Source organism: Electrona antarctica (assembly GCF_951216825.1).
Source record: "Electrona antarctica genome assembly, chromosome: 3".
NCBI classification, from domain to species: domain Eukaryota; kingdom Metazoa; phylum Chordata; class Actinopteri; order Myctophiformes; family Myctophidae; genus Electrona; species Electrona antarctica.
Window position 1 is genome coordinate 4,110,292 of NC_136808.1, and position 15,052 is coordinate 4,125,343.

General features: G+C 42.6%; 1 protein-coding gene across 3 annotated transcripts in view; it reads left to right on the forward strand.

Moving 5' to 3' along the window:
* Positions 1-15,052, forward strand: part of trpm7 (transient receptor potential cation channel, subfamily M, member 7) — a 102,086-nt gene continuing 87,034 nt past the window's right edge. For all 3 annotated transcript variants that reach the window (XM_079496649.1, XM_079496650.1, XM_079496651.1), the window contains exon 1: positions 1-431. In XM_079496649.1, the coding sequence (XP_079352775.1) occupies positions 429-431 (3 nt within the window). In that variant the 5' untranslated portion in view covers positions 1-428. The remainder of the gene's footprint in view (positions 432-15,052) is intronic.

Below are 15,052 nucleotides of genomic sequence, written 5' to 3' on the forward strand. Positions count from 1 at the left end.
CGCGTGCATGGGGGGCTGACTCAGCGGGGCCTCGTCGTCACGCAGCGCGTGCAGCGTCAGTCCGCCGGCAGTTCAGTCCGGTCGCACAATTATGAAAAAGCAGCAACGTTCTTCTGTCTGTGGAGCCCTTCTACTACTAGCTGCACACCACCACCATCATCCACATCTCTGCTACACCTCCACCTCCACCCACAACCAGAACCAGAACCACGTCCTAGCAGCCGCTGCGGCCGAGGCGCATCACCGTATACCAGCAGCACTGCATCCACTACATCCACGTCCCTGCCCCGAGTCCTCCGACCAGCACGTCCCCGCCGCCGCCGCTGCACTTCCCCGGCTAACCCATCACAACACCACCGCACACCGACACGATAGATGGATATACGCCACGACGCACCTCTCCCTCCTGAAGCTCAACGGTGAAGAGAATGGTACATATTATTATGACACGTTCTATGTTCTTCAACTTCAACTCCTCGCTCTGGCATGAGAATATATATGCGTTATCTCTCAATGCGGTTCTCAACGTGGGGTCCGGGGACCCCTACGGGGTCCTCAAGGTGGCTTCCATGGGGGGGTCCCCCACTGTAGCCCCTATGATGGGACAGTTAGGAGCCGAGGAACCAACAGAACCCCCTTACGAAGTCTGAGTTATGGGGGTCCGTGGCCCGGACTGGAAGTCCCTTCCTTGCTGGTGATCATTTTGAGTGGCAGGTCCATTCATGCATGCATGCATGCTGCCTAGCTGTCTGTGACACTCTCACCCGTGATCCAGTGTGCTGTATGTATGTCTGTGACTGTGGGCTTAATTATATAGCATACATAATATATACATATGTACATGTTGTGTTATATAGAGCCTTTGGTCAGGATGACAGTGTCAACATGGACATAATGTAAACGTTACATGACAGGTAAAAACTAAACAAAAAAAAGAAACGCTGTCCTTCAATAGAAAAGGTTCCCACTGCGGGACGTTGGCACAAGGCTAGCTTTAAAGTTAGCTTGCTAAAGCTAACTTAACGCTAGCTAACTGGCTACGTTAGCCAGTAGTGTGGCAGTCTATAGACTAGTAATAACTGGAGGTTCACTTTGCAGTGGCACGGTTTAGCACAGCTGGCTAACACGTTAGCACAGCTGGCTAACACGTTAGCCATAAGGTAAATAATTCCTCCGTCACCCACACACGTTCACATAATGGACTGAATGACTGCCGACTGGCTGACTGACACCTCACGTTTCTGTAACACGTTTCGGGCTTGGTTTGATTCGTCTAATTTGGAGCCGTTGGCTTCCACAAACATATGTTATTTTCAAGTTCTGCAAAGTTGTTTTGTCTTCTGACTGAGCCCCACGTTTTAATTGAAAATGGAACTAGTAGGGAAGTGCCTGTGACGTCGGTCACGTCGCTCGAGACCAGACAGCCAGGCTGTCATTGCCATAGAGAGAGGCTAAGTGCTCGTCCACTTATTTGATTATATAAGTGTGTGAGTACGTTTTAAAAAAATAATACTCTGTATTTTTCCACAGTAAATACTGAGTGTTAATGTAACTTTGAGAACATGGACCCAATTTGGCCTATATTTTCACACCCAGAGTTAAATGAACCCTTGCATGACATTATTGTGTGGTGTCAGGAAAAGTGTTACTGAAATAGCTATTTTCCTCCCAGTGTGTTTGAGTTGTTTCCTGCTTTCCGAGACGCAGTAGACCTCAGTGCTCCCAGTCATGTTGATTACTGTGTGGTTTTGTGCAAGATGTTTGTCGGAACTACACATTGCCAGACAGAGAGTCTCAGTCGGAATAGGCTGTGAAAGAAAGGCATTGCTTGGTTGGTTGCCATGCATGTCTTCTTTCTGTGACAGCCTTAGCGGTTTCCTAGATTACAGTGTACGTGCAATCGTGCATCGTTTCTGCTTTATTAGATCCTGTACAATTGTGGCTGTTATGTTCATACAAATATCATGAATTGGTTTGGAACAGAGGTCTGACATCACATGCCGGCCTGTGATGGGACATTTTCGTCAAATGACATGTAAACCGTCTCTAGTGGACCTTCCAGTGGCCTCCTAATGTGACATATTTGTCTACTCTATACCAATGTGCTACACATTTTAAAGGTATAGTATTTCTGCATTAAATATATCAGTGTCCTACCTATTCTCAAAAAAATCTGGAGACTGGCAAAAACAGCCACTATACAGTGAGTATATACTTGTTTACACAGTATTTTGGCTGTACAGTTCCAAGCCTATTCTGCATTGGAATTTCAATAATTGGGTTTGTCAGTACAGTTGATGCTTTCATTGGTGCATTTTTTCATTGCACTTTACATCAACAAGAGAGCATTGTATTGAAAACCAAAACATAATTATTTTTTAATTAAAGATTTGCCACGGATATGGACTTCATCATGGTCACATTTGTTCTTGTACAGACACATTGATGACCTGCGGATTGTAACCTGGTTGTACACGGTGTGTGCCTTTGTCCTCTGTAGCGCTACAACATGCAGGGGCCTCTGTCTTTGGCCTGGCTCAGTGCAAACCTTCCCACAGTGCTTGCCTTTGCCAGTCACATGCCCCAGCTTACCCCTGGCTGTGTGGAGTTCAGGGATGTTGCTCCTGTTGACCCAGGCGAAAAGGACACAGTGAGGGAACAGTGGGGAGTTGGAATATCACGAATTAGCCTATATAACACATGCCCTACCTACTGTACTAAGGCTGGTTAATTAACCGAAAATATATTGAAACAGAGGCACCGACATTTAGAACCAATAAGCCACTTAATCTTGCTCATGTAGTCGACTCGTTTGTTTTCTAGCCATTAGCCAATGGATCTGATCTGATGTGTTGTGAGGTTGTAGAGCGGCTATTTTCACTATTTAAAAAGGACAAAAAGAAGTAATGAACAAATTGTTCATGAAAACAGCCAGTGTCAGCCTGACAGGCTGACACTGCTAATTTAGTCACTCAGAATCACAAATCAACTTGATGGAATGTGTCATTGTATCATCAGCCCAAACGTTATTATTATAAGTGCCTGTTTCTTATGGAACAACAGATGGTGCCGTATTATAGTTTTGTTCATATTGAGCATTCAGCTTTGCATCTGTGTTGGACAGTGGGAATTGTCTGCATTGTGTAACTGTGTATGTTGTGCGTGTATGTACTATGCACATGGACTGTGTGTGTGTGTGTGTGTGTGTGTGTGTGCTCATGCGCGTGCACGCTGTGTGCATGTTTATGTATGTGCATGCATGCATGTGGACTTGCATGTCACTCTTGTATTTCAGTTCACTGTTTGTGTTCTGCCTCCCTGCACATTCTTATCTACACACCGATCTACACACACACACACACACACACACACACACACACACACACACACACACACACACACACACAGCTAATTTAAGATGACCAATATAGCCTTCCAATAACCCTGGACCGAGTGTGTGAGTTGAGTCTCAGCGTTTACTTCATGAATGGACTGTTCCCTGATAGTTGTCACCCCACTGACAGCACCCCCACTCCTCCGGGTCAGCATGGGGCTCAACGTCATACGGCTGCTATGAGGGAACGGTGGACTGGCTAAGCATCTTTGGCACGGCACAAAACCAACCATCTTGGCTGTCATCCATATTGACTGGATTTCATAATTTCACTTATGGTCATTGTTCATGTAATGGGTTTCACTTAGGGCTGGGCAAAATTACGTCAAATCAATACCACAATTGACAAACTTTTGACTCGGTTACAATTAATTACTGTTGATTATATTATTATTGATTACTTAAACTAAAATAAAACGGTGATAATAGCAAATCTGAAAGTTTGTAGATATTTGAGCTATTTGTAATACAATAGTACAATTAAATAAAGGGTTAAGTCACGTGTTTAATCAAACTAAATCGATCTAGTTGGTCTGTTCGCTTAGGGAATGCCGGGTAAAGTAGACTGTTGGCAACACTGCTATATTGCTACTGGTCAAACTTTACCTGCAGAGAGAGAGAGAGAGAGAGAGAGAGAGAGAGAGAGAGAGAGTACCCCTCACACTGTTCTTGTGGTACTTCTACATCACGATTCATTCATAAATGTAACATGGACCTGCAGTACCACTTTTGACCAGTAGGGACGGCGGCTTCAACGTTGCCCAGCCATTCTGCAGGCTTGCTGCACACGCACTCCCTGCCTGGATGCCAGAGTTGAACCTCTACATTCTTCACATGGGCCTGTCGGCCTGATAGCGCCACCAGGATGCAGATGTTTGCAAACACATTTTTTGACAGTACACAGTCTCTATAGCCATTAAACAAAACGGAACTTTCAGATTTGTCATACTCCATCCTGATTGGCTAAGATTGGCTTCCAAAGTTCGCAGGAGTGCTGTTTTGAACATAATGCCACAAATCATGAACACATTGTTTTCAAATCAGCCTCATGGTGGCGCTATAACTGGCCTATTCGTGTTTTTACCTATAACTGCACCGATCTGTGTAAAACCTTGTATGCACAAAGTCCAGAAGGCAAACCTTTGCCCATTTTTCCACATCTGTTCTTTATAGTGCCACCAGGAGGCAGACTTATGCAAAAAAAAAATTTTTTTACGCCTTCAGATTTGATCAAAATTTCACGCTAAAAGGTACACATGATCTCTATAGTCATGTGATCAAGACGGGTCTGTTTGATTTATCATATTCCATCCTGATTGGCTTCCAACGTTTTCAGGAGTGGCCCATTTTGTACAAATTGCTGCAAATCATGAACGGCCAACGGGCCAACGCAGCGTACGATTGCGGTGAAACTGTACGCATATTCCCGATAGGCTCAGGAAGAATTGCCACTCCTATCCTGGTGGCTCCAAGGGGCACTTTTTCTATATATTTCTTTCTGGGATCAAAACAAAACTCAAATAAATTGTCAAAAGTAGCAAGCATAGCCAGAGGAAGGAAGCCAAAACAAAAATAGTTTTACTCTTATGTACCTGTACACAAGATGTAACGATAAAGTACAACCTTGAACCCAGCCTAGGAGCCCATCTACAATCCCACAATGCGGCTCACTCACCGCAGCTGTTATTGGGGTTTTGAAAATGGGGTCACCCTAGTCTAGAAGCTACATTATGGAGAGAGCCCTGCTGCTTCTGCCTATCTCTCCCTAGGTTTATTTAGGCTCACATAACTATGAGTAGCAGATGTTGGAAGGAGGTGTCATGTCATGTGCACATGATGTGCTCTACATCAGCAGCATAGTGCTCACAGTCATGGTGCATCCACAGGGCACAAGTTGGCAGATCGGATCCACAGACTCATTACACACACAGGTCCCGTGACATCATGAAGTGAATTACTGAATTCCCACTGGTACACACATTCATAGTTTCATACACAAGGATAAGCTTAAATGCCAGACCAGCTTTCATGTTATTCAGCTTTAAACCAGGATAAAGACTTATATCAGTTGAGTGGATGGACTGGACTGTCTTGGCATGTTTTATTTTAAGCTATACCAGAATTATTACACACAAAGTATACATTTTCTGTACTGTATATGCATATACATTTTTTTTGCCAGAGAATTTACAGTTTTACGAATCTTTCTTGTTTGACCGGAGATGGATACATTTACCTTCCACAAAGTATTACATGACTATCTTTTTATACCTGACTGATGCACATCAGGACATTGTGTTTTTGCTGACCATTCCCCAAGCAGAGATCTGGGCACAGGATGACCGGCAGTGTGTTCTCTCTTGGAATTTGACAGGGATTTATTCAGTGCAGGTCGCACCCCTAGTCTTCCATGCACTCACCCATCTATTCTGACCACTTAACATGGCAGCTGAACGGTGAACGCTCTTGTCAAGGTCCTCACACTACTTTGAGTGCAGGCCACCTGGCTAGTAGCTAGGGCTGGCCATAATATATCAAAACCCTTTTTTCTTGTTTTTTTTTGTTTTATTTCTTATATCAACGTATTGTCACATAATCTATAATTGATTAAATTAATTGGCCTGTTTTTAAGCCCTGTATTAAAACTTGCCGATCTAGCTCACAATGCGTCGAATACACAAGGTTACCACGGCCATTCTGTGGTGGAAGCTGTGATTGTTTTGTTCTCTCAGCGTACCAGTAATCCAACCAGGGGCCTATTTCAAGAAACTTGGATGAACTAATCCAGGATTTAAGACAAAACCAGGGTTGTTAAATCCTGGTCTGTACAGCCTGGTTTATTCTGTTCCAATAAAGCCAAGCGAGGCTGAGAATGGGTGAATTTAGCGAGCCAGGATCATAGCCTGGCTAAATTTAATGCACAGCCTGGGTTTTCCTCACTAGACGTGGGGTATTATGGCAGTTGGCATCCTTAACACTTGAATTGCCCGGGCTTATTTAATCCATTACATTATAGCGCCCATTCGATTTATTAACACGGACCCCTTTTCCCGACGGACCGGAAGTTGTTGATGTGTGTGTAGCAGCTAACAATAGACACACCACTCTAGAGTCCATCGACAACAACGGGAGACAAGAATAAATCTATCGCGACTGGACCGCGGAGCGCCGTCTGACACGGTATCTTTTTTCATAATTAGACGGGATGATTTAGATCGCGAGTTATGAACGTTTTAAGATTTTTGTTTTCATCAGCTAAACAGGGGAGGGAGTTTTTCGATGACTTCTCACTCTTGCGCGTCACCGAGGATTGCCCAACAGGCGCTCCCAGGCTGTGGAGCCATGCGATCCGTTCTCATATCAATAAACTTCGTCTTTTGGACACAACTTCGTCCTGGGCGTCGGGCGTTACTAATAGAAAGGACAAAGAACTTCGTCCTGGGCGATGGGAGTGTTAATAGTTGCATTACCGCCCACTTCTATCTCAGTATAGTTACTTAGAATCTATCACACAGACTTACTGATACGAGGACTTAAGCTTCTAAAATAAATACTGCTGCTATAATAAAATAGAGTATACTCTCAACAGTGGACAGACTGAATGATTAACTACCACAAAAATAGTCTATATTTAACCACTACTCTTAACTTAAACTTCATAATGAAATCATCATAATAAATATAATATAGCAGAATTATTTATATTGTAAGCAGAATGATATTGTGGCGTTGTGATATTTGGCCATAATTTCCTCCTGAGAGAGCTACCTTTGGACAAGTGGGTTGTTGGTAAACCGTCATGGGTTCGATCCACGATGCACTTCTTGGCCATTGGTGTGTGAAATGTTACAATGGTAATATGTTGTATAACAATGAGTAATGTTTTAACTTTTACAAAAAAAACTTAACTACTTGCATCCCAACAAAACCTATTCTGGGGGAACATTTGCCATCTACAAGCTCACAAGTTGTCATGCTCACAAGCTGTCATGATGAGGTTGTGCATCCTATATATTTTTGTTATTTGGTTTTGTATATAGGGCTTATTTAGTCCTTTAATGGACTCTCTAGGTCGTCCTCTGTCCTCAGACGAGCCTTCCAACGTCGCTTCCAGTCATTCCAGTTCTCCATACATCCGGCCAGCTCGTTGGTGCTTTGCGCTCCTGCATCTTTCTTGAGTACATCCACATATGTTAGTAAGGGATGTCCTCATGACTGGTGCCCATGTTCCCACTGTCCCACACAGCACCATTTTGCTGGCTGGCAGCTCCTGGTGTATGATATTTTAATTTATATACAAGTAAGACGCGCGGGAAGCGAACACAGCTCGTAAATTGCAATAACAACAATTAGAATAAATTACGTACTTTTAAGGTTGTTTTTTTTTTCTTTTTTTATTATTATTTTTTAAGTGTTTTTTAAGTTATTTTTTTAGTGTGTGTGTGTATGTGTGCGTGCGTGTGTGTGTTTTTTTTGTTTTTTTTTAACGTTTTCTTTAAGTTTTTTTTAAAGTTCTTTTTAAATTAAGTTTTGTGTGTGTGTGTGTGTGTGTGTGTTTTGTGTGTGATACAGCTGCGCCCTCTGGTGGCGGGCCGGTGGTGTTACAGCGTGACACACACAGACACACAGTCACACAGACAGTTTAGGCCAGCTTCTATAGTTAGTGCTCAATAATATAAATAAGGCAAGTGTGGGGAAAAAAACATTGGTTTGTTATCATATTTACTGCTTAATGAACAGTAAAGACATCAGGATTAGGTTAAACCTGGTTGTTAGCCTGGTCCGGAGCAGGCTAAAACCACACCATTAGTTTCCATGGTAACTAATGTGGCATTGCTTTCATGAAACGGAATCAAGCCTCAACATATCCAGGTTAACTGGCTAAATTAATCTGGCAAGATTAACCAGTTCGTATGAAACCGGTTAATCGCTGATCCAGGTTATATTAAGTCAGGAAATATGTCAAGTCCTGGCTTAATCCCTAATCAAAGTTTTGTGAAATAGGACCCTGGTCCACTTGGTACAAATTTCACACAATGTGTCTGTAGTAATCAAAGTAGTAAGAGATCCATCTCCATTGTTAATCCAATGGAGATGGAAAAGCTTGATCCTAAAACTCAGCCTGTAAGCACAGTAGCGCACAGAGAGGAACCAGAAGGTAGGCGGGGGCTGGGGGGGGAGTCTTTTGTTTTTGTTGCCTCACATTCTAGATACCATGGTTACAGTTTGGCAGGACCTAGACTCACTTTAATAAGTGTGTTAAAAAAAACAGTTAAAATGTTGCATTAGGCTGGATGTGAATTCGAGTGAAAGAGAGAGGTGACATTCCGCATGCTTCCATCTTGTATAAAGCATATGTAACAACATATTTTTGGATTATATGATTTAGTATGGATTGTACTGTATAACAAGTCAGCTTTGATTTATAGAGGCATACAGTACACAATATTTCATGCCAAGGAACTACTACAGATGCAATATTTGCTTTGAGGATGTTGACAGAGAAGTTCATGAGGATGATTAGTGGCAGCGGTGGCCGAACGGATTGCGGAGTCTTGATACCGGAAGGTCGCCAGTTCGAATCAGCGGTCCGACACGTTAAAATTACCACCGCTGAAGTGCCCTTGAACAAGGCATTGAACCACTACGATGAAATGTTCTATGAGCAGGGCCTGGCTGGAAACAAGTTCTTGAGCTTAGCCCAGATACCCTGGGTAAATATAGTAATAATTTCATTTAATTTCATTTCATGTTGACAGAGAAGTTCAGAGAAGGCCAGAGGGAGCTACATTGTGTCTTTTGTAGATCTGGAGAAAGCATATGATTGGGTGCCGAGAGAGGAACTGTGGTGTAGTGTATGAGGAAGTCTGGAGTGACAGAGAAGTATGTTAGTGGTGCAGGACATGTATGGGAGTTGTAAGACAGTGGTGGAGGTGTGCTATGGGTGAAGTTGTAAGACAGTGGTGAGGTGTGCTATGGGTGAAGTTGTAAGACAGTGGTGAGGTGTGCTATGGGTGAAGTTGTAAGACAGTGGTGGAGGTGTGCTATGGGTGAAGTTGTAAGACAGTGGTGGAGGTGTGCTATGGGTGAAGTTGTAAGACAGTGGTGGAGGTGTGCTATGGGTGAAGTTGTAAGACAGTGGTGGAGGTGTGCTATGGGTGTGACAGAGGAGTTCAACAAGGTGGAAGTGGGTCTGCATCAAGGATCAGCATTGAGCCCCTTCTTATTCGCCATGGTGATGGACATGCTGACAGATGAGGTTAGAGCTGTAGGTAGCAGAGACTAAAATGTTGAGGTTCTCTCTGGGAGTAACGAGGACGGATAGGATCCAATCAGGAACGAGTACATCAGAGGGACAGCCTATGTCTGTGTCAGATGTTTTGGAGCCATTGATTGATTGATTGGACATTTTATTAAAACAGTTTGCAGAATTACAGTACATTTCAAGCACAAACTCAATACAAAGGCTGTTAACTGTGAGTGGACGGCCCAATTAAGCATTACACTTGTTTCCAATAGGGTCCACCATGTTTTAAAATAGCAGACCTACAAGCTTGTAGATCTGCTATTTTTCAATAGCTAAAGCATAACATAATGCTAACACCAAAAGGGGTTCCCGCCCAAAATGGGTTAAGAATTGAAAAATGTGTGTGGTTTAACTGCACACTGATAGTACTGTGTGCGCAATCAGATTGTACAGGTGCAAATATAAATGCTTAATGTGTAATCTTTGTGTGCAGGCTACAGCCTTGAATGGTGCACTGTCTCCTAGTACGTTAATTAGTTCATTAAAAAAAACATCTGTTTTTAATCTGCAGCTCTTCCATTGCTCAAGGTCTGTTCTCAGATACAGAGAGAGACCAGAGTCCCCTTGCTGGAATCTAGCTAGCAATAAAACAAAGTCAAAAGTTTCAAAGTTGGCAATGCAAATGCAGCATACCTGGTGTCATCAATGCAAAGCCATTGTACAGTAACTTATCTGTTTTATGGGGTGTAACAGAATACTGATAAATACTGTAATCAAATTGTGCAGGTGCAGATAGAACAGCCTTGAATGTTGCACTCACAGGACACGTACAGAGGAGGGATAGTGAGTATATCGGTAAAGAAGGATGTCGAGGTTGGAACTGCCAGGCAGGAGGCCTAGAGGAAGACCAAAGAGAAGATGTATGGATGTAGTGAAAGAGGACATGAAGTTAGTTGGTGAGTGGTGTGAGAGAAGAAGCAGAGGACAGGGTAAGATGGAGGCAGATGATTCCCCTGAAGGGAAAGCTGGAAGGAAAAGAAGACGGTCCCATAGCCAGTGTTTTGACAGATATGGTAATTGCATTTACACATTCACTATTTCACAGTTAACCAACTTAAACACAGTTGTCTACACAGTTGTCTACAAGCAAACTCTAATTGTTTATAATGATAACCTATAGCAGAAGGGGTTTTCAAGTGATTGTGAACCAGTAACAACACCCTGACTAAGAATCAAGAAGAATCAATCTGGGGACCACTGTTGCGTTGGGTGCTGGTGGGGATATGGACTATTTGTGGACCACTGATCTATTCCCATTCCACGGTTACCCATATATTTCTGACATTAACTAGGCATGTAACGATACACTCAACTCACGATACGATTCGTATCACGATATGAGGTTCACAATACGATTTTTCACGCAAAATTAAAAGCTTCTTTGATGGCATCTTAGGATAGATGTAGACCTATTTGACAGTGCAGAAACATAATTGCCTTCCTAGATGTATTAATGAGCATCAACGACCATCGATTAATATCGTCGGGATTCACGACGATAATGGTCAGGATTAATATCGATATATATATATCGATATACAATATATCACTACATGCCTAACATTAACACATCATCATAGGTCAACTGGTCATTTAGTGCACTGTTCCGTAGAAGAAAATATTCAGTTTCCTACATTACTAAATGCATGGTTAGGGATCACATGCAATGGCTTCATGGACCACCAGTGGTCCACGGACCACCTGTTGAAAACCCCTGTCTTATAGGCCTAAAATAGGGACGCCAGGTTGAAAGTGGTTAAGCTCATACTTTGAGTAGCGGTTAGGCTTAGTCTGTACTGTAGGAATATGATTACAGATACAGATATATATGTAATCATATTCATAATTGTGAAGTTTATTCATAATTGTGAAGTTTTGGGCAACCGTCCCCACAAGCAGTTAGTGCTCATACTGTACCACATGGGGGCAAAACACCCTGATCAGCGAGTCCCTGGTTTGATTCCCAGCCAGCTGGACCGTCCTCCCTCTTCTTCATCTGCATGTCCTGGCTCTCTCAGATGTCACTAACAAATTAAATGAATAAGGCATAAAAAAGATAAAAGGAACATTTGTTCTGTCTAGTATTATGATTTATATTATTTGTATACTTATTTTGTAACCCTACCATGTAGTGAATTAGACCTGTCACTAATTGGTTACGTTGCTTTACCAGCGATGAGAAGATCCCTTATTTAATGAATTGGGTGCAGTACTTTGTTTAGACAGTTTTTGGTTTAGACTAGTCATTGGTTCTACAACCTATCTCAAACCCTCACCCTAAACCTCCCACGGGGCAGCACACCTAAACCTAACCTTAACGCATGTCTAACCAATGACTAGTCTAAACTAAGTATGCACCCCAATTCATTTATTTAAAGAAACCCCTCTTTAAGCTAGTTGATGGAATAGCATAAATATGTGGCTGGTGTTCTGAAGAGACCACCAGCCGAGCAGTGGTGGCTCTACGTCAGACCTGCCCAGATTGACAGCTTGGTTACACACCTCATGTACTCCATTAACATGTTGGATTCCACCAGTACGGTAGCGCCACATTCCGGCTGGGCCGTGGCAGCCGTCCGTACATGGTAGTGGCCTCTCTAGACAATGCTTGTGATTCCACCAGACAAGAAGCACTGAGGGTGTGTACTCCTCTAAAAAAAAATAGACTGTGGAAAAATGGTCATATTGACCTCATCCATCATTATATAAAAGCTTAAAAAGCTCACACGTTCTTCTAATCTGTATATGTGTATAGTTAGTTAGTTACTTTATTGACAAATGTATAAAACATTGGGTCCAAACAATAATAAAAATCCCATGAATCAAAAACTTTAAAAGGTACAATACATTAAAATATACAATACACAATAAAGAATCCCTTTACAACAGGAGCTTTCTATTGCTCCACTAGTGACAGGCAGGCATGTAGCATACGCAATGTCTCTCTGTTAGTGCCCACAAAGAGTGAGCTCAAATCAATACCCTCATGTCCATATTTCGCACTGATATTTTGTGTGAGGGGACACACCAGTATGTGCTGTTCGTTTTGTATACCAGTGTCAGTGGTATACACCACTGACACTATTTTTTTAAATGTTTGATTTGGTTGTAGGGCTGGGCAATTAAAAATAAAATCACACTTGATATGGTGATGTTGTATGATGATAAGAGCACCCCTCACTGTGAAGTGAGGGGTGCTCTTATCATCATACAACATCATCATATATCATCACATTCCGGCCAATCACAATTGACGTCACCCTACTCACCTTTATCCTCAATTTGTACTTTGCTCAGCCAATCAAATCATCGCTATGGGGTGATCAGCAAATCAAATCATCGGTATGATTCACACAAACAGGGTACAAGGCAGCAGATATACGCGACAAGGGGGGGGGGGGGGGCAAGATGCCGCGCGCGGCAGGAGTCTCTTCCTGGTTTTTAAACAGCTGGTGGATGAAATTTAAGCTCTGTGTGTGAAATAAGTGCTACAGTGGGGCCCACCTGCCTTGGTGTTCAGGTTGGGTAAGTGTTTGTGTGTGTGTGAATGTGAATCACAGTTGGTGGTGTGTCTTTAGTCGGCAACTAAGGTATATATCATTGAGGCCTCTCTGCCCATCCCCTAATCCTCTCCCACACCTCCGCCTCCCTCTCTCTTTCTCCCTGGCCTTAAGTATAATATCTAGGTTGTCCCAGACACATTCATCAAGCCCCCATCAGTGGCTTCTTACAGATTAACCGTGCACAGACAGAGTTGGAGGAGGCTGCAGCCTCATAACTGATCGCTCAGCTTTTAACAGAGCGATGGGTCTCTGTGTACCAACCCTTCGCATAGACTTTGAGACCTGTGGGGAAATTTGTAGGAAGAGTCCGAGAGAGCTACAGTGAGATTAAGAAGCGCCGGCGTGAGTGAGAGAGAGAGAGAGAGAGAGAGAGTTAGAAAGTGAAGTAGAGAGGCTCAGTCAGTAGTGGATGATCCAGTCGTCCCGACAGGCTGCGGTCACTGTGGTCGTGTTCAGGAGATGCTTGAAGGAGTCCTGGTATGTTCCTGTACAAAGCCCTTAAACACAGAGACGAAGAGGAGCTCATCAAGGTACATCATATCCCAATCTGTTCTTTTGGATGCTTGTTTGCAATAATGGATAGATTGATAGGCATTGGGTATATATTTATGCTATATATAGTGTGGATACTGAGGTATGAACACTACATTTGAACACTAAAGATAGGTAAGAGAGATTTATAAAAAAGCAAACGGAATTCAGCCAGTCCTAGTGCAAGGTGAAGACATCACTCTCTTGACTATTGTCCCATACCAGCTCCAGTTAACCACAATATGAGGCTTGTGGCGATAATGTTGCACTAGTCTCAACAGAAAGTGACATGAGTCCATTCTAAGCAGGTTGGTAACATTTCAGTCTGGTGGTTTTACTGTAATGCCATTGTTGGACTACACAAATAGCTGAAAGGGTAAAGCACTGGATTGGGTAATCCTCTGCTCTGCGCTGTTGTTAGGAGAAGCACAGGGAGGTTTTCAGGGTTCCCTCTGTGTGAAGGGAGGGATTAATGGTGCTAATCGCCCACGGTTGCCTCTGAGCTTTATTGGAAGAACAATATAAAGCAGTAATTGAAAATTCTTGCGATGAAAAGTCTTATGAAAAATACACGTTAGATGTGCTTCTTAGGTTGTGGCTAACATTGAGCCACAACTGTAGTCTTCCTGTTTGTATTGATTCATTTTTAAGTTAATGTCTTCTCTTTTATTTATTTACTTTCAAAATGAGTTTGAAGTCCACCGTTTTTTGTTGTTGACGTATTTATTTTCAAGATGTGAGTATGAAGTCTGCTCCTTCAGGAAGGAACCAGATGGGTATAGTGTTTCCTGGTCATACAATTTCTAGGTTATCGGTGGTGCTGAAAGTGGGGGATCCTCCTCAGGGTTCCTTGAGAAGGATCCAAATGGATTTGCATTTTGTACACACACACTATCTCTTTACTAATGTGCAATATACAATTGTCAGGCATTTAGCAGATGCCCTTATCCAGCCAGCACATTGCAAGGTGCAACAAATGGCAGGGAAAATGGTCAAATAAAGAGTGTAAGGGAAACTTAGTTTGTGTTTACTTCCTTTAGTAAGTAAACATCATTGACTGTGGACAAGCAAAAAGCCTAAATGTAAATAACATGCAGAGATGGCATGACATGTGTGAACAAGTAACCAGCGTCTCTCTCTCTCTCTCTCTCTATATATATATATATATATATATATATATATATATATATATATATATATATATATATAGGGGTGCACCGATGTATCGGCCGCATGGCGTTAGACCTAGTACTGTAA